A 26,756-nucleotide genomic window follows, 5' to 3' on the forward strand; every position below is an offset into this window, starting at 1 on the left:
ACAGTTGTTGAATATAGTACATTTGACATTTTGAGGTCATTGTTTTTATGCTATTGTAGGAGTCTTAAGGTTTTCTTTCTGTGCGTACATCCATGCTTATTTTTCTGTCTGTCTATCTGGAATATGGTTTAAGGTTTGTTTTAGGGTAGTTAGCCATTATGTTTTTTTTTTTTTTTCACAGCAAATTGAAACTTAGAATATATGTTTATGATAATGTAAACTTGATATAATATATGGAAATATTTGCCAAATTCAAACTCTGTGGTTCACAGAATATTGTAGAATATCCTTTGATGTATGCATTTCAATAATACTCTTGTCTTGGTTGTTGGATATAGAGATGCTTGTCATTCTGGACAACTGTGACTTTTTACTTATATTCAGATGTAAGATATGTGCGTTTCAAACAGCAACAAAAACATTTATAAAAACTTTGGCAAATTTTGTGGCTATATTTAGAGATTAAATGCTATGTCTATTTTTAGGTTATAAAGAGGAACAAAGAGACAATTTAATGGATAACATCAATCCAGCTTTAGCACTCCTGGCGGACTGGATTCATGCAGGTGGCAATACTGGATTAGCAGTGGATATGTTGATAGGTTACCTGGAGAAGATAAATAGAGATGATGTCATTGATGTTATTAACACTGGAAGGGGTAATAACAATTATTTGCTTTTAAATCAGTTTCTTTTCTACCACAATTTAGAAAGATGAGTTTTAACAGTGTAAATTGCAGAATCAAAGTTGAAGTCTCTGCACATATTAATTTTGGATAATCAGATGTAGCTGAACAAGTTACAAGTGGACTCAAAATTCTATAAGATTCTAAAACTTTACTTTCTTTGCCTTAAGAATAAGGTTTTTATACCCTGCCTAGGGTCATTATGTTTTTCAGTCTGTGCATCCGTTTGTCCATCCGTCCATTAGTCATTCTGTCCCCCTTTAGGTTAAAGTTTTTTTTGGTCAAAGTAGTTTCTGATGAAGGTAAAGTCCTATCAACTTGAATTTTAGTACACCTGTCCCCTATGATATGATCTTTCTAATTTTAATGCCAAATTAGAGTTTTGACCCCAATTTCAAGGTTCACTGAACATAGAAAATGATAGTGAGAGATGGGCATCTCTGCTATGGACACATTCTTGTTTACAAATAAAAAAATGTGTTGTATAATTGTTAAGAATGAATTGTCTCCCTTATGTTATTTCTTTCCCACAGTATAAACTGTTTCTTGAAATTCAATGTCAAAAGTTTGATAGCTATCGTATTTATCAACTTTGTAAAATTTAATGTTTTTATCTTAATTTTGTATTATTATATCATAATAAATTTAATTATAGAGGTATCTGTTATATTATGATGTTGTAAATTGTATTGTTCAAAATTTACTGTTAATAATCTGGTACCTTCATTTCATTTTATAGCTGATTCCATCCAGGAACCCCCTCAAGTATTCATCAGCTACCAATGGGATATACAAGATGAAGTGAGTCTGTTACGTGACAAACTGGAGAAATCTGGATTCTCATGTTGGATGGACATTGGTCAGATGGGAGGAGGCGATCAGCTTAGTACTAAAATTGATGCAGGCGTTAGACAGTGCAAGGTATTTATATACATATTTTCAAAATCATTAGCTTAAAGCCATATTATATTCATGTTCCATTTGTACTTATTCATATGATTAAAAACTTTTCCAAAACAAACAATACATTGTAGTACATAGCAGAGTTTAATTCTGGTTGAAGAAGCATTTTTTTCAATTCATAAATATCTTTCACCTTTATTTTCAGATATTTTTGTCATGTCTGACTCCTAAGTACATCATATCACATCACTGTAACAGAGAACTTAGTCTTGCTGACTTATTGAAGAAACCTGTCATACCAATCATGTTTGAGTCTGTATCTTGGCCGCCACCTGGTGGCATGTCTCTGATCTTCTCACAGCTCGTCTATATACAGATGAAAGGTATAAGCTATTTTGGATATAAATAATAATAAACTATATGTTTTGCCAGTGAGACAACTCATTGCAAGAGACCAAATGACACAGAAATAACAACTGTATGGATTAAGTTTGTTAATGGAGTTAAACATGTTACAGAACCTTTGTGAATAATTAGGTTTAAATAATAATTTTCTTTTTATGTAACAAGACTAGATATTAACCAATGGATTACATGAACACATTTGAAATAATTTTACTCTAAACAAATGTGTCCTTTTAAATTTTTGAAAATATATGCAGACTGTGGCTGAATACCAGATTGTTGCACTGGTATTTTTGTTACAGAAAGATGGGAATATATTTCCTTATATAAATTTAATAATTGAAGACCACCAAAGAGCCACAGAAATTATGGTAAACCGCAAATCAAACTTTGTGTAAACAAACTTATTTTTGCACATACTTTATTTCGCTTATTGATCTCTCCAGTCAACGTCATAGCAATTTATTTTCTTGATATATTTATATAAGAGAAGATCTTAGTTTGACATGTTCCTGACTATTCAAATTCAAGTTATTTTCTATTCTTGAAAGTTGTAAAAATAAATTGCTCTAAAAAATTACATGGTTTACAGATATTTACTCTATAAAGATATGGTCCTGAATATGCATGAAATATTTGCCACTGGATGTTAAGTAACAAACAATCAATCAATCTGTATAAACATATAAATTCAAAACTTTGATATCCCTTTTACAGGAGTGGGCGGCCATGGAGGAACAGGAATTCATGCTGATTTAAATGATAAGTACAGGGAAATTATACACAAAGTCATGATGTTTGCTCAACCAGATTTAAATAAATACTTTGAAAATGAACAACCTGTTATATACAGTCCCGATGAGGAAGAAGATACACAGAGTCGTTACTCACGAGACTCGCACGAACGGTTGTTACAAGATATCGCAGAAAGATTTAGTGCTAGAAATTTGAATTTGACTAGAGCATATCTTCCTCCAGTCATACCACAACCAGTGGACAATACATTAGATAATGATATTCGTGTTCAACAACAATCTCAACAAGTTCATGTTAGCAAGTGTTCAGTTTGTGCTATTTTATAGGATAGGCCACATATTTGTTGATCTTTATTATTTTTTCAAACAAAGTGTTTCTGCCAGACGGGTATTTTTATAGTATTATTTTATTTCTCTAGGGTTTATTAATAAGTGGAAATAAAAATTAGTGATCAAAAAAGTTTTTAGAATGGTCAGTTCATTTGTAAAAGTCATTTTATATTTTATTTCTGTTTTTAGTAAAATGTTTTTTACACTTTTATTTTATACTTGATTTACAATTTGTCTTTTTTTTCTATATTACTTTGTTATTTTATTTTTACTTTGTAACAGTTCACCATAAACTTTATGATTTTTTCTGCAAGATTTATACCTCAGATACTTGTTAATCTTTTCTATTATCATATTATGATATTGTTGACAATATCAATTGTTTTATATGTTATATATATATTCTATTGAACACTTTAAAGTTAATCTAAAGTTGTTTAAATACAACAGTTTACAATTATTAATCAGCAGATTTTGACTTTAATGAGCATCATGACAGCTGTCAACAGTGGAGCAGGAACTATTTAGCTTTGTAATGCATCTAAGTTTAATGTGGTTTAATTGCTTTTATTAAATTTACTTATTTAGCCCCCCCCCTCCCTTTTTCCCCCAAGTTCTTTCATTTCATTTATCCAATAAACTTATAATTAATAATAACTGAAACTAAAAGGTCTGCTTCATATCTTGACTATTTTCTTGATATAGCCTCGGAAGAATGACTTGGATTAATAATAATAATTATTCCAACTCATTGTGAGTCATTAATGCAACCAGTATTTGTATGACGGCAGATTTATCTTGTCAATTCATGGTATGAGGCTTGTGTCCTTTTCTGTTGATAGGAAAAGAAGAAATTCTTTTCCATACAATGATTTGTCTTTCTAAAATTGAGAATGGGGAAATGTGTCAAAGTGACAACACCCTGACCAAAATGCAGAAAACAGTCAAAGGCCACCAATGGATTTGCAACACATCAAGAAAATCCCACACCCAGAGGCTGGCTTCAGCATGCACGAAATGTGTACTTGTTCAATGAAAATAGATGTCATATAAAACTCTAAAACATATAAATGAACTAAAATATTCTAGTATACAAGTTATATCAGATTTTATATGAAGTATTCTTTTGTAATCCTCCCCCAAATACAGATCATCATAGATATTCTTATGAAATAGCTAGATCAGTGATACATTCATTGTTCTTACTTTCTGTTCACTTTATGTTTTAGATATATTGTTATTAATTTATCCCAAATGCTTTCATCTCTAAATATTGTTATTTGCTTATACTGTATTTTCTTGTTAAGTTTATTTTCTCTCTCATTTTTTATATGAAGAACTCTTTACATCAAGCACAATTACAATAAAATATGTTACTTTTTTCAGTCTTTTTATTTTTGTTCATGTTTTATGTTGATAGTATAGAACTAAAATGTATTGTTACTTTGTTGGATGACCTTATAGTAAGAATAAATTTGTACCTCCAGACTAGAGAACCCTATAAATAAGATATGCTGTTAGAAATCTCTTGATGAAGACATCATCAGTTTTTAATAAATACAAAGCCAGAAGTTGATGCATGACTTTACCAGTATTTGGTGACAAAAATTGTAAGATTAATAAATGGAACTTCGTCTTACTATATACAAAAGAGAGGCAAAACATACAATTTCGACATTCAAACTCATAAGTTGAAAATAAACTTAAAACGCCATGGCAATAAAAGAAAAAGACCAAAAGACAAACATAGAAAACTAATTACTGATTAGAGCAACATAAACCCAGCAAAACCTGGGAGGGATCTGCTCTGGATAGGTAATGAGATCCTGTTTCATATGTAGTACCAGTTGTGTTGCTCTGGATAGGTAATTAGATCCTGTTTGATATGTAGTACCAGTTGTGTTGCTCTGGATAGGTAATCAGATCCTGTTTCATATGTAGTACCAGTTGTGTTGCTCTGGATAGGTAACCAGATCCTGTTTCATATGTAGTACCAGTTGTGTTGCTCTGGATAGGTAATCAGATCCTGTTTCATATGTAGTACCAGTTGTGTTGCTCTGGATAGGTAATCAGATCCTGTTTGATATGTAGTACCAGTTGTGTTGCTCTGGATAGGTAACCAAATCCTGTTTCATATGTAGTACCAGTTGTGTTGCTCTGGATAGGTTACCAGATCCTGTTTGATATGTAGTACCAGTTGTGTTACTCTGGATAGGTAATCAGATCCTGTTTCATATGTAGTACCAGTTGTGTTGCTCTTGATAGGTAACCAGATCCTGTTTCATATGTAGTACCAGTTGTGTTGCTCTGGATAGGTAATCAGATCCCGTTTCATATGTAGTACCAGTTGTGTTGCTCTGGATAGGTAACCATATCCCGTTTCATATGTAGTACCAGTTGTGTTGCTCTGGATAGGTAATCAGATCCTGTTTGATATGTAGTACCAGTTGTGTTGCTCTGGATAGGTAATCAGATCCTGTTTGATATGTAGTACCAGTTGTGTTGCTCTGGATTGGTAATCAGATCCTGTTTTATATGTAGTACCAGTTGTGTTGCTCTGTATAGGTAATCAGATCCTGTTTCATATGTAGAACCAGTTGTGTTGCTCTGGATAGGTAACCAGATCCTGTTTCATATGTAGTACCAGTTGTGTTGCTCTGGATAGGTAATCAGATCCTGTTTCATATGTAGTACCAGTTGTGTTGCTCTGGATAGGTAATCAGATCCTGTTTCATATGTAGTACCAGTTGTGTTGCTCTGGATAGGTAATCAGATCCTGTTTCATATGTAGTACCAGTTGTGTTGCTCTGGATAGGTAACCAGATCCTGTTCCATATGTAGTACCAGTTGTGTTGCTCTGGATAGGTAACCAGATCCTGTTTGATATGTAGTACCAGTTGTGTTGCTCTGGATATGTAATCAGATCCTGTTTCATATGTAGTGCCAGTTGTGTTACTCTGGATAGGTAACCAGATCCTGTTTCATATGTAGTACCAGTTGTGTTGCTCTGGATAGGTAATCAGATCCCGTTTCATATGTAGTACCAGTTGTGTTGCTCTGGATAGGTAACCATATCCCGTTTGATATGTAGTACCAGTTGTGTTGCTCTGTATAGGTAATCAGATCCTGTTTCATATGTAGTACCAGTTGTGTTGCTCTGGATAGGTAACCAGATTCTGTTTCATATGTAGTACCAGTTGTGTTGCTCTGGATAGGTAATCAGATCCTGTTTGATATGTAGTACCAGTTGTGTTGCTCTGGATAGGTAATCAGATCCTGTTTGAAATGTAGTACCAGTTGTGTTGCTCTGGATAGGTAATCAGATCCTGTTTGATATGTAGTACCAGTTGTGTTGCTCTGGATAGGTAACCAGATCCTGTTTCATGTGTAGTACCAGTTGTGTTGCTCTGGATAGGTAACCAGTTCGGTTTCATGTGTAGTACCAGTTGTGTTGCTCTGGATAGGTAACCATATCCTGTTTCATATGTAGTACCAGTTGTGTTGCTCTGGATAGGTAATCGGATCCTGTTTGATATGTAGTACCAGTTGTGTTGCTCTTGATAGGTAACCTGTTTGATATGTAGTACCAGTTGTGTTGCTCTGGATAGGTAATCAGATCCTAGATAAGTCTAATTCAGTAGGTCACATACAGAGAAAAGAAAGCTATGATTATGATTACAACGATTTGAACATGTTCGTTGTCATCTGTGAATCAGACATTCCGTAAAGGTCAAACAACTTGTGATTGCGTTTGTGAAATATGCGAAGAGTTAACTTCATATCACCACATGGAACTTTTGGATTGATAACTTTCGTTAGCATAAATCCTTTATCAATGGAATCATGGTAGGAAATGCTAGCCCTAGATATGATTTCAAATGGGAGATATATAATCCATATCTCTTGTGAAGTTTTTTTCTCAAGCTATTTCTAGATGCAAGTCAAGATAAGAGGCAGACAATGCTGCATCTGGTATTCTGTATTTCAGGTTCAATGGGATAGATGCGTTTGACAAAGTCACCCAACTTTGAAATTTTTTAGTGGGAGGACATCATCTATATAGCGGTAAGTGGATAAAGGATACTGCTAGCTTCTTTGCATTCCTCATAAGAAGCTTCTGAGCGAGTTCAGACTCGTATGAATAAACGAATTGAGGAACAAGTCAGCAAGAAGAGGGGTACAGTTAGTTCCCAAAGGAATGCAGAGTCTATGTTCAAAAACACGTCATCCAAAGATAACAAACATGTTGTCATTTAAGAAATAATGCATCTTGGTAATTCATAGAATTCTTATTTGAATCAGTCATGATTTTACAAAGTATGATTGATCTCATTCTAATACAAGATAGTATTTACGTTTAACCATTCTTTTTTATGTAACCTAGTAGGACCAACTATCTCAATTTGCCTTTTAGTTTAGAATGAGGAATGCTTTTGTAAGGTGTAAAAAGTCAATTGTTTTGATACTATTGGGAGATGAAAGAGCCTTAGATTGTATGTACTCGAACAGATCTTTGGAATACTTTAGTATTCCCTTCTTATTCACGCTGCCTCTATGATAGGTTGTTAAACCCCGGTTTTGATTGCTGATACATCTGATGTCAACCATTGATATATAGTTTTCCAGAAGCAAATAGAGACGCAGCAATATAACGTTGTGTGTAAGGACACTTGTTTTAGTTAGATATGCATTTACAATGAAGGAATTCCAGTTCTTCATCTTTTGTTGAACTTTTTGAACAACATAGGACAGACCTATGATTATTCAGAATTTCCTCCTTTGTAAGTGTCGTGGGGCTATGTGTTCAGTTTCCAAGTGAATTGTCAATTTTTAAATCTAATTTGTATAGAACTCACCGCCTTAATTCAATCGAAACGAGTATGTCAACCGTCTTTCTACCGTTTAACATTTTGGAATTTTGTCCCTCTTCAAATTTGTATTTCTTTGACTTTATAACTATTTTGATCTAAGCGTCACTGATGAATCTTATGAAGACGAAACGCGCTTCTGGCGTACTAAATTATAATCCTAGTACCTTTGATAACTATTTATATCTTGTATAGCCCTGTTGTAATTGTCAGCAAGGAAAATATTGTGAATGGCAAGATTTTGAAACAAGATCATTACTGAGTGACTGAAACTGTATGATTCCGCGACCACACAGCGAAATGAATGACAATAAAAGGCTGGGTGACTATAAGTTAGGCGAAATATACCAGAGGGAACATTCAAACTCAGATCGAAAATAAACTGACAACGTCATAACTAAAAAAGAAAAAAGGCAGATAGACAAATAATAGTACACAAGACGAAACATAGAAAACTAAAGAATAAGCAACACGAACCCAACCAAAAACTGGGGATTATCTCACGTGCTCTGAAAGGGTAAGCATATTCTGAACCACATGTGGCGCCCGTCGTTTAGCTCATGTGATTACAAACATGGTAAATAGTCTAATTCGGTAGGTCACATTCGTTTAAAGTGAACGGATTGTAGTTACGACATAAGGAACATATCCGACATCATATGTGAAGCGGATATTCAATAACGGTCAACCAACTCGTGATGGCGTCCATACAACTTACGAAGGGCTGATTTCAACTTCACCATTTGGAACTCTTGGTTTTAATATCCTCCTTGTCGGGATCAACCCTCTATCAATAAAATCATGATAGGAAATACAAGCCCGGGAATAACATATCGAGAGATATATACTCCGTATGCAGGCGCTGCTGGAATGTTGCTACATAGAAAAAGAAAAGTTCCCAATTTGGAGGCTGAAATAATTTCTTTTGTCGTAAAGTCTTGTTTTCAGCCGATCCTTTTTGTAAATTTCTAGAAATAAGTCAAGATATGAGGCAGACTTAACTGTAACTTTTATCTCTAGATCGATAGGATAGATGCTATCATCATAGTCATCAACATTTGAATTATTTAGTGAGAGAACATCATCTATATAGCGGGAAATAAAATTAAAGGATATTGCCAACTTCTTTCCTTTCTTTTTAAGAAGTTCCTGTATAAAGTCAACCTCATAAGAATAAAAGAACAAATCGGCAAGCAGAGGGCACAATTGGTTCCCATGGGAATGCCGATAGTTTGTTGAAAAACACGTCCTACAACCGTAACAAATATGTTGACATCAGGAAATCAAGTATTTTGATACTGTCAGTTTTAGATAATTTTTGTTAGAATCAGATTGATATTTTGCAAAGTAGGATTTATCTCTCCGGCTAAGACAAGATAATTGTATTTACGTTGGTCATTCTTTTTTATGAAACAAATTTAAAGCAATATCAACTCTTTCAGTTTGTCTTTTAGTTTGGAATGGGGAATACTTGTGTAAAGTGTAGAAAAGTCAAATGTTTTAATACTATTGCCAGATGAAATATCTTAGATCGTATGTACTCGAAAAGATTTTTGGATTTTTGTATCCACATCTGATTCACGCCACCTCTAGAATAGGCAGTTTCACGATAACTTGAAGCCTGGCTTTGATTGCTAATTATTAAGAAAGAGGTTTCGTGGCACAGTTGGAAGACCCAGCAATATACCGTTGTTTGTAAGGACTATTATGTAGCTTAGGTATCCGATACAATGATTGAAGATCTAGTTCTTCAACTTTGGTTGGAAATTCCAAAGGAACATGATTATAAAGGATTTCCTTTTTGGTAAGTATCGTGGGGGTATATGTTGAGTTTCCAAGTGAATTGTTAAAACCTTATTCATTTATTAAGCAGTTTATGTAATGAGATTAACACATACAAAAGATGTTGTTTGTGGATTTGTCTGCGGGGACAACAAAACATTTATCATGGAGGTAGGACACGTGTTTTTGTAACATTTAGATTTTTAAAGATTGACTTAGCATGGGTATTGGTAGACCCATTCAGTTCCTTAATTCTGATTTGTATCAACGAGCTCACAGCCTCACGTCTTTCTCGAGTTTAGCCCATTGCCTGGCACAATCCTAGACTAAATCTATCAGTATTTTGAAGTTGTGTTTCTAATTGATAGATTAAGGCTCACGATATATCGGGTATTTGGAGAACACATTTCTCAGGGAAGCGTTATTGACAATGTTGAGGTCACCGGTCTTTAAACGTGACCAGCCGGATTATATGTGAATTGGGAACTAGAATATGTGCAATTTGGAGGTTTAGACTTGAAGTCGTCAATATTGAGATCCTGCAAAACATGTTCGAAATTGAAAATTTTAGTTGTATTTGGTTTGGTTTGGTATAGGTATAAGAAAAATGAAGAATATTGCCCAAGTTGACGCCAACGAGACCTTTGTTGGCAAAGGAAGTTTTTCATCTTTTCCAATGCGATCTGATGTGAAAAGTCTGTGATTTGCAATGTCTGAAATGATAGCTGTACGTTTGTATTGGTTTGAATTAGGGTTTGTAACAGTGGTTTCCAAACATAAATTGAACAGAGAATGAAGTTGTGGAAGGGGTAACGAATAAAGTTTCGTGCGAATGTGATGAATACCTAACGGCGTTTGTAAATGGCAGCAAGTCATTAATAGAGACATCATGCAGAGTAGGTGATGTATACATAATGACGGCGGAGTTAAACATATTTATCACATTTACCGAGCTACAGAAAGGACTAGATAGAATACCTATACCATCAATTGACAAGAATAGTCGTAACAAACAACAATCTAATTGAGTGATATTGTTCACTGTCAAAGATTATACTTTTTTTTAGAAATTGGAAGAATAAATGCGAATTCATAATCGCAGATTAGAACAATTAAGAACATACACTGGCAGTTATGAATAAAGGTTAATTGACACTAATTATGTTTACAGTGTAAAACTTGTCGCTCAATGTCCAAACTGAGGATTTCAAATGCGGAGCACCTCAAAACATGTTTATGATGTTATTTAAGAGTTAATGGTATGAAATGTACTATCGAGAAACTTTAATATCAAAGAAATTATAAGAACAAATGAATTGAACTTTAAGCAAAATGATGCGAGTAACATCGTTAAACTTGGTCACATGATGAAGAAAAATAAGGAAATGAGAAATACAACACAGAAGACATTGTATAGTTTATTTTAACAGAGATAGTTGTGGTGTTTTAAATTTTAACATAAAATTTATATTGTATATAAATTCTTAGTAACACAGATATGTAACTATGAACAATGTTGTAGTTACCACTGTATCCTGATACCAAATGGTCCGAGTACATATTGGTTATTGCCAGGGTACGAAATAATTGGGGTACGAAATTACTATAATTCATTTGGGTTTTTTTTTTACCTCCCCTTGTTTCAGTTTTACTAATGAAGTCAATAAAAGTCTTTTGTTTTGGACTTTGAAAGAGAAAGTGAAACTAAAGTTAGAAAAGTCAAAAAGCGATATAATAACTTCCTGAACATAAAGAAATATTTCCTGATGTGACCATGCAGTTCCTAATCATTTATCTTGCTTGCTTTGCTTTCATCTGCAGCAGTAACGGCAGCGTCGTGAAGAAAGGTATGTATGAAATAAGAACTTCCAGAAGGGCAAAATTAGTTTGCTGATCTTGATAAGTTGAAAGGATCTTGTTTGCTCGGAATTATTTTTCAAAGGACCTAAAACTTAAAGCACATATAATATGAGGCAGGCATTACCTGTTAATGGGGACGAAATCTGTATGAATTCTTTTTTTATTTTAAACTGGAATCCCCTTGTACTACGCTACACTCAAAGTGTAGTAGTCAGCTGAGAACTAATTTATTTTTATTCAAACATGTTAATAAAAGAAATGGAAATACCGTAACGTTTCCGATTTTGGTTCTGTTGTTAGGGATTTATTTGTGCCATTATTTAAGTTATGAAGTAATATTCAATGTAAACAAAGAAACGCTGTCATCAGGTAACTTTTTTTCATATCAAACAATTATTAAATATGAATTAATATTGAGTTCCTTCCTTATATGTTAGTAAACTGATAAATATATATATTATTCAAAGTCTCATGCCAACAAGACCGGAAAAGGAAGCAGATTTATGCATACATGTATATAAAGCAAAATTAATAAACCAATAGTAATCTTGGTTTAATAAATTAAACTTCTATGTTAAAAGAAGGATCAACATTTTTGTTTATTTATATATTTCATCGATTACAATATCATGTTCATTAGTATTTCTGCAGAATTATATGTAATATTTGCAACTGGACATTAAGAAACAATATTCAATACATCATACATGTGATTCTTCCAGCAGGAGTTAAAATCTCCCGCTTTTCAGACCCTCTTCCGTCCCTCCCCTTAAAAATTGACATCTTCAGCTTTTTGAAAATGTCAATCTCGAAAAAATTTCAGTAGACATGTCTGTTTACAAAATAGATATGGACAGGGAAAAAGTCTGAGAAACTCAAAACTGATATGGGAAAAGTTCCAAGAAAAACGGAAGCTTCCTGTAATGAAATTTGTGTCATAAAGGTAAATAGGAAAATAGCCTCGAGTAATCAATGAAGATGTTAAGGATTAGACTGTATATACAACAATAAAAGATGATTGGCATTTACCTAGTAATCAACTAGCCAGTTAAATATATGTATAAACATCGATTTTGATGCTGTTGAAAACATGGAACAGACTTACAGTTTATACTGAACCTTTAAGACAATTAAATCAACTCAAATATGATATGTATGGTTTGTTTTCTATCAAAGCCAATGGAATACCTTTACATATTAGGGACGACATCAAAAGTTCAATGAAGGATAAAAAACTTAATTCACATAGTTTTTTCACAGACCCCCCCCCCGCCCCTCCCCCCCCCCCTCTTAACTTAATTTGGGAAAAATTGATTGACCAATAGGGATATATGTAAAATCGATTTTAGATTAACAAAACTTGCAGCAATGTTGACCCCCCCCCCCATTTGACAAAATGCAAACTGTATGTTATCACCAAATACCCCAGCATTAAAATAAAGAAGACACAGTATCTTAGCCAAATTTAAAAATGGTGCAAGTCAAGTGCCAAGGGTCAAGACCATGCTTACTACACTTCATACAAAGGTGACTATGGTGGCCCTAATTACTTGACTAAAAATATGGAGACAGCTGCCCACCAGAAGACCCACAACTCTATCAATTCAACACCTTCTATTACAAACATGTTCAGTTGGCAATGTAGCTAAAGAAGAGGTACTTTTTGCCATGTATGATGGCTGATCACTATCTTGGAACTATATATGATGAATAAATATTTGAACCCCCTTATCTTCTATTTTACTGAGTAAAAAATGGCTATTTAGGTGTTCAAAGGTATGAAGGTATGGAATCATTGTTTTTTTTTAACAAAAAAAGAAAGATATTTATGCAGTTTAAACACACACAAAAAATCTTGCGTATGTCAATGAAAAGGTCGATAAAAAATCTCAGGTATGAGGCCCAAACTCCAGCTGAAAATTTCCAAATCTCCAGTTGTCACTTGACAACTCTGTCACATGTCTGATACATGTACTTGATATCAGCATCAGTATGTCAAACTGAATGTTGTACTTAGCATGCTTAGTCATCCTCTACCAATTCATGGCCATTAAATTCACCCTCGCCCTGCTTGTCTGGATTTAAAATATTAAACCCCTAAATTCAAATGACTATAAACAAGACAAACACAGATATAGGATTAGTTGCTCGCAGTAACATATTCTTTTCTCTTGCGATAGGATATTTTATTTTACTTTATTGTACAGATTTCTTCGATTCAAACAACATATAAATACATGACATATAACATTGTTCCTCTTTCACATCATTTCTTTTTCCTCGGCTAGTACCTCCAACACCTCCATGTACAATAAACAAAGCAGCAACTGTAAATATACCAATGTGACCAACTTCAATTTGACGCAACTGTGAGCACTTCGATACTAATACATTTAAATGCCAAACTTTATATAGTAGTAAAGTACCATTAAACCCCACTCGTAGAAACCTCCAAATCTTTCCCCTTATGCATCTAACATCAAACTTTATAAATAGTACATACTGTTGTAGAACTAGTTATCTATAAATAATTACTATAAATAGCAAACGGAAAAAACCCGATTTCAAACGAAATGAAATATATTTCTGTAGAACTATATGTTATACTTGCCACTGAACATTTTAAAACAACAATATTCATGAATTCATCTTCAAAATGCCAAACTGAATGTAACACTTAGACAGCATTTACAAAGAAAGTTAAGAAAATAGTGTTTTAGCTGTATCATTGTGTACCTTTTATTTCAGGTTACTTTTGGCAAGTGACAGATTTCCATTATGATGCCAACTACAGTACGAATGGAAATCCAAATACAATGTGCCACTCTGATGGAGGCAAAAGTCATAGCAACAGTATCTATGGAAATTATCTCTGTGATTCACCAATGAAACTCATTATTTCAGCTATTGATGCAATGCAGAGCATTCATCCAAATCCAGATTTTATTTTTTGGACTGGGTAAGATAATTTAAATTCAAATAAAGATGTAATTTGTATAATATTACATATTTATATACTAATTTAAAAACTTTGTAGTTTTTACATAGTTGATTTTTTAGCTCGCCTAGTTAGGACAAATCTTTCTGAATGAGATAAAACAGGGTGCTTATTTGTCAACATTGGCGTTAGCTTTTTGTTCAAAGTTTAAAGAGGCCAGAACACCTGGATACTTATTCATCTTATAAACAGAGGCCTTTTGTTCTGAATATTTTGTTTGGCATATGTCTGTTGTCCATGGACTGATTTTCATGGTTCAATTACTGCTTGAAAACTTAAGTTAACAGATATAAAAAAAAAACTAAAAAAACTAGTTAGTACCAAAAAATATGTAGGAAATACATACATTGAAATTATTGATATTTTGATATTCTTAAAGGGGCACTAGCTACAAGATATATAAAAAATCTAAAGTTTGATTTTTTTCTGTTCAATCAATAATGAAAGTGAAATAGTGAAATATCAATTCACTTTTTGCAGCCAAAAAGGTTCAATTTTGTCAAATTACGCTAAGAAACATTGATAATTAGTTATTCACTTGCAAGTGAATGAGTCAACCTCTTTAAATCCGTATTCATGTGAACTTCAAGTTAACCCCTTGCTAGAGATTGACAACGCATGCATTGTACGTGTACTGGTTATTTAAAGAAAAAGAATGTCAACAATGAAAGTAAAAATACGGTGAATCATTTGATTACTAATTTGATGCACATAAAATCATTCTTATACGGTTAAAACAATGAGAAACATCTATTTTTAATCTATAAAATAAAATCAAACAGACCTATAAAAATCCAATTGCACGTGTTGGTTTAATCTATTCGCATCTTTATTTTTGTTTACATCGCTTATATGGTCATCTGAGGTCAAATCGATAGTTAATTAGATGGCATCTGGACTAAAATACACACGAAACAAACCTATATATTATCTACCCCATGCTCTGTAAACTGTTTATTTTAGACTTTTGATAGTTTGGATAAATGTTTTACATTGTTATAAACCAAATATGAGAATTTGGGTCAAATCGGTTACCATGAATTTGACAGCTAGTGCCCCTTTAAATTTTGATATATACATTTGTTCTAAAGTTTTAAATATTTCATTATTTAATTTTAAATTTATCATCTAATTAAAGTGACAGTGTTCCACATGTCAACAACAGTGATCTTGACCAGACTAAAATATACTACAACATTGGCAATGTGACTGAACAGCTGATGAAGGTATTTCCAAACACATCTATATACCCAGTATTAGGGAACCATGACGAGTACCCCAAAGATGCCTTCCCACCTGGTGCTACATCTTACTACTCAGATATTCTGACTGTAAGTCAATGGTCGAAACTACTAGGAGAGAATGAGGCAACAGTATTTAAAACAGGTAAATAGTAGACAGTGAAATAAGAGGATGATTATGGTATGATAAAACAGTATATTAAGTTATAGGAGGATAGATAGACATTGCAAAATATATTTTCAATCTTTTGGAAAAAAAAAAAATTATGAATATAATGGAAAAGGAAGAATTTGTACACATCAACTCATAACACAAAATCACTAGTCACATATTTTATATTCTTAATTTTTGTGATAAATGTAAGAGAAAAATTATAAATATTTTCAAATTAATTTTAACAAAAAATAATCTTTTATGTAAATATAATGATAAGTTCTGAAATGAAATAATTTCAGCAGTTTACTTATGATATGCAAGAAGTCTGTAGTCCTTTAAAAATAAAGCATCTATGCAAGACAACCTTGGGAGACATTATTACTGATATTATTACTAACCATGTGATACATGTACATTAAAATTGCTGTCTTTATCATAAATGAAAAAGTTATTCTTATGATACTAAAACTCAATACCGTTACTGAAAACCAACTTATTTTCGCGGATACTATATTTGGCATTTAGCCCTTTCTAGCCCAATTAGCCCAATTCAATTTCACTATTTTAAAATGTAGGTGATGAAAGGATTTATATTTTCCAGATGATTAATATTCAAGTTATTTTCCTTCTAGTTTATGTCGCAAAATTAAATCGCTCACAAAAATTACTAGTTTTTACAGTTTTATTTAAATTCTTTTGTCATTTCTTTACTTACAGGTGGATACTATAGCAGTTTGTTAAATCCAAATTTATTAGTCTTAGGACTTAACACCAACTTATACTATGGCTTTAATCCACTGACTCAAAATAGTACTGATCCTTCTGGTCAGTTGAAATGGTTGGAGAAACAGTTTAAACAAGCTCAGATTAGTCAGAAAAAGGTAAAATTACACATCTGTTAACTTTCTACCAAGTAGCTTATTTCTCAGTAGAATATGTGTAATGGCATACAATATGCCATTACTATATCCAGGTTTTTTTTTTTTAAAGCAGGCAGTCTGTTCATTCTTCATTCTGTCCTATTTTTCTTCAACTCTTCTTTAACCCCTTATTACAGTTATTAAAACTTTCTCAAAATCGTTACAATATATTTCTAGTACAGTTAGCACCTCTTTATCAGAATAATGTTTTCAGTTTTCTCCAGCTAATATTAAATTTTAAATCATCTGAACACTACAGTTAACATTTAAAATCTTCAAAATATCAATCATGCCTTTTGTGCACCTTCTTTGAGTAAGAACTTTGCAAGGGGTTTAGTTTTGTTAGCTTTGCTTGTAGATTAGTAGAATTATGTACATTGTTTATACAATGCAAAAGTTCTCCCCACTGTGTGTACTTATTTCAATTGTTAATTCAGAATTTTCTAGAAAGTGATAAATTTATGCAGCATTTTTTATATGAGGTACCCATGGTTTTTAAGACTTTGTTTGTTTTAGCAAAAATCACACAGAAGACTATAAAGTTTTCATAGCTTTGCTAATTTGTAGTTATAACACCTTTTCTTATTAACACTCAAATAGATTTTTCATAAAGCATATAAAATAAGAGTCATTACAATGTTATAGCCTTTCATAAATATTTCAATCCAGCTATTTGATTTAGTATCATTATATTTAGTATCAAGCAATTATTTTAAATGTCATAAAAAACTAAATTTGTGAAATTAGCTAATGTTGTTAAGATGATTAACATCCTATTAATGATATTGAGTGATGATTGCTAAGTAAACAGATCTGATTTTACTATTATGCTATTTTATCTGCTTGATTTGACTGGTCCATGATTTTATTAAGAGAGAAAAAATTGATAGAAGACTTTGTAATTTTTTCTCAGTAAATATAATAGTTTATGATGTTAAAAAAATATTTGAATCTCCAAAAAAATCGGTAAAATGACATTACATTTACTTGCATTTGAAATGCTTCTGTGTCATTTGTATAAGATACTCACTAAAACATACACATTCAGAAAATGTACTATAGATTCACAGTTAAATTAAATTGTGCTATCTTCTTTGAACACTACAACAACTAAATTTGATATACCATTTATTAATGTCATTCAGTCCAAACCATTCAATCTGCTTCTAAAGTATCTAAACTCTTTGTTTCTGTTCAAGTACTTTTTGGAGATGGTTGTAGTTCCATAAACTGCTATGCATCTTTCATTTTCATAAGAATTGAAAAATCATTTAAAAATGTAAAATATTACACTTCATATCTCTTTTTGTCAGCAGACCACTGGACATTAAGCAACCAACAATCAATCAATCTTTTTGTCAGCAGACCACTGGACGTTAAGCAACCAACAATCAATCAATCTTTTTGTCAGCAGACCACTGGACGTTAAGCAACCAACAATCAATTTATCTTTTTGTCAGCTTATGTGTGCAAACTTTATATGAGAGTGTTTTGATACTCACATTATTTTATTTTTGCAATTTTATACAAATGTTTTGATTCAATGATAATTGGTTTATTTCAGGTGATTATAATATCTCACATTCCTCCAGGTTTATTTGAGTTGTTCTCAGGATTAATGTGGTTCAGTAATAATTTCAATGAGAAATATGTCCACTTAGTATCCCAGTACAGTGGGATTATAGCAGCACAGATTTATGGACATGAACATACAGACAGCTTTAGGATCCTTAAAGACAGAAGTGGTAAAGTGACATCTACTTGTAGTCTTTACTTGAGATTTAGATTTGTCGTGTCATTTTTTGCACAATAAGCTCTAAATCTCTCAGTTTTTTGAAAATTTGTTATCAGATTTAGCTGAGACTACTAAAGATCTTCCATCAAGTGCACACAGTTTCATTAAAAAAATGAGAATTAAGAAACCACTGACACTGCACCTTTCTTGGTATACTCAGGACAGCTAAAATTACATTGAAAAAAGGTGAGGCAAATCTTTTTATGCCCCACCTACGATAGTAGAGGGGCATTATGTTTCCTGGTCTGTTCGTTCGTTCGTCCGTCTGTTCGCTCGTTCGTCCGTCTGTTCGTTCGTTCGTCTGTCCTGCTTCAGGTTAAAGTTTTTGGTCGAGGTAGTTTTTGATGAAGTTGAAGTCCAATCAACTTCAAACTAAGTGCACATGTTCCCTATGATATGGTCTTTCTAATTTTAATGCCAAATTAGATTTTCGACCCCAATTTCACGGTCCAATGAACATAGGAAATGGTAGTGTAAGTTTCAGGTTAAAGTTTTTGGTCAAGGTAGTTTTTGATGAAGTTGAAATCCAATCAGCTTGAAACTTATTTCACATGTTTCCTATGATATGATCATTCTAATTTCAATGCCAAATTAGATTTTTACACCCATTTCACGGTCCATTGAACAATTGATAGTGCGAGTCGGTCATCTGTGTACTGTGGACACATTCTTGTTTACATATATCTTCATAAACAAAGGTGGAACAAATCTGTGCAACATTTTATAAAATCACCACAATGATGTCAATAATGAAAACTCTGTCTTATAGCAAGCTCAAATAGGGATGTTTGTCAATTAAACAGCAAAAGGACAACATAATTAAACCAAAACAGAGATCTATTATCTAATTGAAATATACCTCTTTATTTGTAGGAACTCCTTCAGGAATGCTGTTTCTTAGTCCAGCAGTAACTCCATGGAAGAGTACTCTACCAGGTGTGGGTTCCAACAACCCATCAATAAGACTTTATGAATATAACAGAGACACTGGAGAAATACTAGACTACCACCAGTATTTTCTTAACTTGGCTACAGTCATTACAACCAATAAAGATATCTGGCAAAAGGAGTATGATGCCAAGAGTGATTATGGATTAACAAGTTTAAACCCAGTGGACTTCATGCAGGCAGCTCAATCATTTAGGAATAGTCCAAAACTTTTTAAGAAGTACCTCCAGTATAATTCTGTCAGCCAGAACCTGAATCCTGTCTGTAACGACACATGCAAGAGAGTCCATGTTTGTTCTATAACAGAACTTAGGATGAGTGACTTCAATGATTGTTTAAATAAACCAAACCCAACGTTGAATCCAGAACCACATTCCCATCCCCATACTACCCCACGACCTAAAGCACATGTGCCCCGTTATATGGTTATTGTTATTTGCACACTTGCAGGGACTGTCTTTGTATTGGCTGTTATTGTTGCTATTATCTGTATTAAGAAGCATACAGTTTTTATTCCTCATCAATATTCAAGATTTTCATCACCAGTTGGCAAAGGTCCAATAAATTAAAGACAAAAAACCAGTTTTATACTTTTTAAAGAATAATTTTAAGGTTGTAAATTTATGATTAAACCATACATGTGTTTATTTTGGGCATATTATAAAATACTGCCAAAAAATCAAATGGTGCTCAATTTTTTTTTGTTATGTCAAAGATGATGTGATTGTATACATGTTGAAGAACTTGTAAAACAGGTTTGATTACCTAGTTGACTTTTTCTGTTTTTTTATAACAGTCCATTCAAGTGATTATAAGTGTAAATTAAGAAATTGCAGTGTACATTAATTACTGGTATATTGTTTTGCAATTTTTAAACAACTAACACAAATGGGTTTTCATTATGAGGATTCCAGAAAATACTATTTAGCAATAATGTTATAAAAACTTTAAATGCAAGTTTGCATTTTTGGGAAATCTACCCCATATGTTGTTTTCATAATAATTAAACTGTTTAGAAAGTAGATTAGATTCATTCAATAACAACAACAAAAAGAAGTACAGGTATAATTCTTTTTGTTTAAAATAAATGTTAAAAAAATCTTGATCCTTTACCAAAACCCTTGATATGTTATTTATTGTACAGTAAACTATTAATATTGAAAGTCACATTATTCTTGAACTAACAGCCAATCTTACTAAATAATGTAAATTAATATTTGTATTTGCATGTTAACAGTATCATTCCACATGAAATCAATTACACCTTATTAAAATGAAATTTGCATTATCCTTTTTATCACAAACTTATATACTCTTACCTATAATATTATAGTATAATTATGCACTATGCAAATGAAGCACTTCTTGTTAAAATGTGATTGTCACTTGATTTCATTTTGTATGTTATAAAAAAAACTTATTTATTGTAAAATAAATATGACCATCTAAGAATGTAGAATTGGATTTTTAGATTAAGAAGCTTTGCATATAATGATTGTAAGTCATGTTTTAAGTGCAAAAGGTGTCTGGAAATGTCCAGATTTTTGTTTTATAAATCAGTATAACATTTTTATCATTTTTATCACAAACTTATATACTCTTACTTATAATATTATATTATGCACTATGCAAATGAAGCACTTCTTGTTAAAATGTGATTGTCACTTGATTTCATTTTGTATAAGTTTTTAAAAATACAGCACTTAATTTTTATACTTGTAGGTCTTTGGAAAATATATATGTTATTTTAATACATTCTGAATTTGAAAGTAAAATTTTATCTTCAAAACTTTTGCAGAAATTATCTAGTTTGATGTAAACAGTATCATTCCACATGAAATCAATTACACCTTATTAAAATGAAATTTGCATTATCATTTTTATCACAAACTTATATACTCTTACCTATAATATTATAGTATAATTATGCACTATGCAAATGAAGCACTTCTTGTTAAAGTGTGATTGTCACTTGATTTCATTTTGTATAAGTTTAAAAACACAGCACTTAATTTTTATACTTGTAGGTCTTTGGAAAATATATATGTTATTTTAATACATTCTGAATTTGAAAGTAAAATTTTATCTTCAAAACTTTTGCAGAAATTATCTAGTTTGATGTAAACAGTATCATTCCACATGAAATCAATTACACCTTATTACAATGAAATTTGCATTATCATTTTTATCACAAACTTATATACTCTTACCTATAATATTATAGTATAATTATGCACTATGCAAATGAAGCACTTCTTGTTAAAGTGTGATTGTCACTTGATTTCATTTTGTATAAGTTTAAAAACACAGCACTTAATTTTTATACTTGTAGGTCTTTGGAAAATATATATGTTATTTTAATACATTCTGAATTTGAAAGTAAAATTTTATCTTCAAAACTTTTGCAGAAATTATCTAGTTAGATGTAAACAGTATCATTCCACATGAAATCAATTACACCTTATTAAAATGAAATTTGCATTATGAAGATTCTTGATTTCAAAATAGATAGCTTGTAAAATATTTATCAAACAATAATTATTATACATGTTTATCATGGGATGATAATTTATTGTAACATATTTCTATCAATTATTCAATGATTTACAATATATAAAATGTCAATTACTTTTTCAACTTAATAGAATATGTAATTTTTATAGCATAACAGTTTTCACAAAGTATAAATAAACAATGTATAATATAGTTTTTTTTTTATTTATTAGGTGGGTGAAGATTTTAATTCTATCCTTATTGGTAGTTTTTATACACATAGGTTGCAGGGATAGATTAAGGTGTGGGGGTCTGCTTATTGGATTTATAGATCCCTACCCCTTTTTCGTCTAGATCCTCACCTGGGATATCATTATACAAATCGAAAGTATGTGAGTGTGATAGAGCATATAATTAACCAGAAAAAACATAGCCAAACAAGTCAAAGCTGAGGTTTAAAATGTTGTTTAAGGGCTAACAATCTGCCTTATTATCCTCTAAGCTTTGTGTTATTTTATTTTTTACACTGAATGTTCTGTTATTATTATCTTTTAACTTTTATATGCAATTAAAAAATAAACTATGATGTCATATACATAACAGCTATCCATATTTGGTAAAGCTCACCCATGACCAAATGTCTCTGATTAGGATATTAGTGTTAAAGCAATAACTTTTGTCCAATAGTAACAAGGGGCATTGATAGATGTATGCATAACTGTTTTTATAGATCAACAATGTTTCCCTAAGCATTTGTAAATTTAGTGTGAAGCTCAAGAAAGATATGTTTTTTTTTTCATGAAAAGAAATAGAATTTCCATGCAAATCATTACTGACGGGGGGGGGGGGGGGGAAGGACCTTTATCTGGACTCCAGGATCAGGTGTTTTTAAGCTCGGAATTTCGGGATTTACCCTTTCGGGATCTGGGAATTCTTTTTTCGAATTTCCAGATGTCAGGATTGAAATTTCTGTAAATTCGGGACCTCGGAATTCCATGTTTTTAAGCCTAGGATTTCGGGATCAGGGCTCCTCCAATCTCCCCCCCCCCCCTCATTACTAAGAGGTATCGAACAGAAAAGAAAATATTTCATTTTATTTGAAAAGTTTTTGTTTTAAAAAATGTATTGTGTACTTGTAATTGTAACCGTTTTATAATTTAAATAATGCATGTATATACATCTGGTTTAATTGTTCTCTTTTGAATTTAAGTTATTTATTTATAAAGTACTTAGTGTAAGTAATTTCCATTAATATGATGCTGAGTTGGAAATGTTATTTACTATATCATATACATACTTAAAAGTACAAAATTTACCCCTAGGTGGAACGTAAATGTGAAACATTGAACAATTATCATGCTTAATTGAAGAGCAAAAATATTTTAACATTTCTGAATTCTTTGTTATGATATTCAAAGTAGTTTGTTTGAAGTGTATTTTAACTTCGTAAATATAAAAATGGCTGTAATGTTCATATTATGTTTTGTAATGATTATTTGTGATGAGATTATTATATTTATGTAATAAAATTAAATCATTGGTATTTTTATCAAAGCAGTTTAAGCAACCATTGCTTCAGTTAGCACACAGTTCAGGTGTTGCTAAAATCAAATGTTAACAGACTAGAGGTTTTAAGTTTACATCTGTATTATTTTTTGTTTTATGGATGATATCATGATTTTCACCTATTTTGAATACCTGTGTCACAGATATCTACGGATATGTTCCACTTGTGAAAACTACATCCAAGTAGAACTACAAGTACAGAAATACCACTACAAACTGTCCAAAGTATGACCACATGGTCTGGAATATCTCTGACTTGAAGAACATATAAATCGAAACAAAATTGCTACACAGTCGTTAAATGTCCAACTCTTCAAATTAATTGATTATTTAGATTGAGTATATTTTGCATAAAAACACAAAACATAGTGAGAGGAGTTACTATCACAAAGGTCATTGTCATATACAGACGGACACACACAAACAAGCAAAGACAAGTTTATTGCCAAGGCCTTTCACTAATTTAAAATCTGAAAGCCTTAAGAAAGTTATAAGGTTAATGAAGAAATAACGCTATGCAAATTCTAATGTCTGGTAAAATAAAGGATTATTCTCAACAATTTCATAATAAATGATGCACCACTTTATATATGTGTATGTGCAATCGTTCTCTGAAATTTCCAGGCTGTGTGTTGATAACTTTAGAAGGGGCTATGTGCTTACACTTAAGTAAGGAGGTGATATTATCAATTAAACAGTTGATGACCTATTGGAAGCCTTCGGCTGTTTTCTGTCCTTTGGTCAATTTACCGTTTCCATTCTCAATTTTATAATTAAATCATGACTGCACAGTACTACCGGTAGTATGCATTTCTAAATTTCTAAGTAACTCCTGCTATTTAAGCCAATTTTTGTGTGGTTTGTATTTAAGCAAACCTCTTTAAATCTTAGTGTTCAATAACAACTATGTTAGTTGCCAGTGGTCATTCTGGTTTGAAAAATCGAGACCCATCCAGTCGAGTGAGTTGGCATTTTTTATGTATTGAAAGGAAACGTTTTTAGTCTGGCAAATTTTGCTTTGGTGATTGAGACAAACGTCTGTTGACGATTATGTTTAATGATGCAAAATAAGTATTGAACTGTGAATTACTGACCTATACATCTGTTGGAGGTCTTGATTTTTCCCATGATAAGTTTGGTGAACGTTCGACATATTTTTTCAAACGATATCAACCGGAATGAATAATTAACTGAATTTCAATTTAAGGTATTGTGTTGATTATCGTTCACTAAACTTATTGACTCTAAAAGACGCTCATCTCATTCCAAACGTTGAATCTTGATCTGATACACGTGATGGAAATGTATATTTGTCATCCCTGGGCATGATCGTTTGACGAAAAGACGAACACAGAACAGCTTTCATTTGGAGTACAAACAGGCTAGAAACTAAAGGCTCTAAAGGAGTCTGTTTCTCTCACCTGATCTTCCTATTTACAATTGATGTACGAAATTATGCAACCATTATACTTTTGCTTTGGTTTCAAAGATATAAATCAAAAACTGCATTTCCCCCCTAAGTTCTATTTTTAGCCATTTCTGCCATGATGGTTGGCAGGCAGGGTCATTGGACATATTTTTTTTAACTAGCTACCCTAATGCGGATTATGGCCAAGTTTGGTTTAATTTGTCTCGGTTGTTTCAGGAGAAGACTTTTGTAAAAGGTTACAAAAAAATACGAAAAATTGTTAGAATTGACTTTAAAAGGCAATAACCCCTTATGGTGTCAAATGACCGTTTTAGTCATGTTGGCTTATTTGTAAATCTTACTATGCTGAACATTATTGCCGTTTACAGTTTATCTCTATCTGTAATAATATTCAAGATAATAACCAAAAACCGCAAAATTTCATTTAAATTAGTATTTCAGGGGCAGAAACCAACAACGGCTTGTCTGATTCGTATGAAAATTTCAGGACAGAAAGATTTTAACCTAGTCGCTCTAAATGCTTTAGTTTCGGAGTTATAAGCCAAAAACTGCATTTTACCCCTATGTTCTATTGTAGCCATGTTGGCCATGTTGGTTGGCAGGCAGGATCATTGGACACATTTTTTTTAAAAGATACCCTATTAATGATTGTGACCAAATTTGGTTAAATTTGACCTAGTTGTTGCAGAGAAGATTTTTGTAAGATTGCAAAAAATTATCAAAAATTTACTATAAATGACAATTTGGATGGAGAGTTGTCCCATTGGCACTCACACCACATCTTCCTATATCTATCTAGTAAGAGGTCAATTGACCATTTTCATAATGTTGACATATTTGTAGATCTTACTCTGCTGATCATTATTGCTGTTTATAGTTCATCTCTATGTATAATTAAAATTCAAGATAATAACCAAAAACTGCAAAATTTCCTGGAAATTACCAATTAAGGGGCAGCAACCCAACAACATGTTTTCCGAAAATTTCAGCGAAGCTAGTTTTTGACCTTATTTAAAATCCATATGTCAGATTTGCTCTAAATGCTTTGATTTCAGAGATATAAGCCAAAATCTACATTTTACCCCCATGTTCTATCTTTAGTCATGGTGGCCATCTTTGTTGGTTAGCCGGGTCATCGGGTAATTTTTTAAACTAGATACTCCCAATGATGTAATGGCCAAGTTTGATTAAAATTTGAACCAGTAGTTTTAGAGGAGAAGATTTTTGTAAAAGTTAACGGACGACAAACGACGAAAGACGGACGCCAAGTGATGAGAAAAGCTCACTTGGCTCTTTGGGCTTTTGATCTATGTAATAATCCTGTTCCATTAAGTAGTGTGATACATTTTCACTTGCGATGACTTATATGGAAAGAGTATCTGACCTATCTTAATGACGTTTAGTTTGAAGAACTGTGTTGATTATCGTTCACTTAACGCATTGACTCTATAAGACACTTAACCCATTCAACATATTAGATCTTGTTCAGATACACGTGGTGGAATTGTATATTTGTCATCCCTTGACATGATCGTAGCTATTTTAGCAGCTATAAATTGACGAAATGCACAGACACAGAACAGCTTTCATTTGGAAGTTCGATCAGGTTAAAAAAAATTG

The 26,756-nt window shown here is 32.2% G+C and overlaps 2 protein-coding genes across 4 annotated transcripts in view; both read left to right on the plus strand.

Moving 5' to 3' along the window:
• The window catches only part of LOC143068941 (uncharacterized), a 30,035-nt gene extending 25,575 nt beyond the window's left edge, over window positions 1-4,460 (plus strand). For both annotated transcript variants that reach the window (XM_076243342.1, XM_076243353.1), the window contains 4 exons: window positions 486-659; window positions 1,426-1,607; window positions 1,795-1,972; window positions 2,712-4,460. In XM_076243342.1, the coding sequence (XP_076099457.1) occupies window positions 486-659; window positions 1,426-1,607; window positions 1,795-1,972; window positions 2,712-3,076 (899 nt within the window). In that variant the 3' untranslated portion in view covers window positions 3,077-4,460. The remainder of the gene's footprint in view (window positions 1-485; window positions 660-1,425; window positions 1,608-1,794; window positions 1,973-2,711) is intronic.
• Window positions 4,461-11,370: 6,910 nt separating this feature from the next.
• LOC143068949 (acid sphingomyelinase-like phosphodiesterase 3b) lies at window positions 11,371-23,680 on the plus strand. 2 transcript variants are annotated; one of them, XM_076243358.1, is made up of 6 exons: window positions 11,371-11,576; window positions 14,338-14,548; window positions 15,726-15,973; window positions 16,703-16,866; window positions 18,470-18,650; window positions 19,574-23,680. In XM_076243358.1, exons 1-6 carry the CDS (start codon window positions 11,504-11,506, stop codon window positions 20,215-20,217), a joined length of 1,521 nt encoding a protein of 506 aa, XP_076099473.1. In that variant the 5' UTR covers window positions 11,371-11,503; the 3' UTR covers window positions 20,218-23,680. The 2 variants fall into 2 exon arrangements, with proteins under 2 accessions (XP_076099473.1, XP_076099478.1); XM_076243363.1 differs by lacking the exon at window positions 11,371-11,576 and adding an exon at window positions 12,514-12,532.
• The last annotated feature ends 3,076 nt before the right edge of the window (window positions 23,681-26,756 follow it).

Source organism: Mytilus galloprovincialis, chromosome 1 (genome assembly GCF_965363235.1).
Source record: "Mytilus galloprovincialis chromosome 1, xbMytGall1.hap1.1, whole genome shotgun sequence".
Lineage (NCBI taxonomy): Eukaryota > Metazoa > Mollusca > Bivalvia > Mytilida > Mytilidae > Mytilus > Mytilus galloprovincialis.

What these genes read in the sequence shown, in the direction of transcription:
- LOC143068949 (XM_076243358.1), top strand. Translation starts at nt 11,504, where the DNA reads ATGCAGTTCCTAATCATTTATCTTGCTTGCTTTGCTTTCATCTGCAGC. An exon ending in CTCAGATTAGTCAGAAAAAG is followed by an intron (nt 16,867 to 18,469) that starts GTAAAATTACAC and finishes GGTTTATTTCAG; the next exon opens with GTGATTATAATATCTCACAT. An exon ending in GATCCTTAAAGACAGAAGTG is followed by an intron (nt 18,651 to 19,573) that starts GTAAAGTGACAT and finishes CTTTATTTGTAG; the next exon opens with GAACTCCTTCAGGAATGCTG.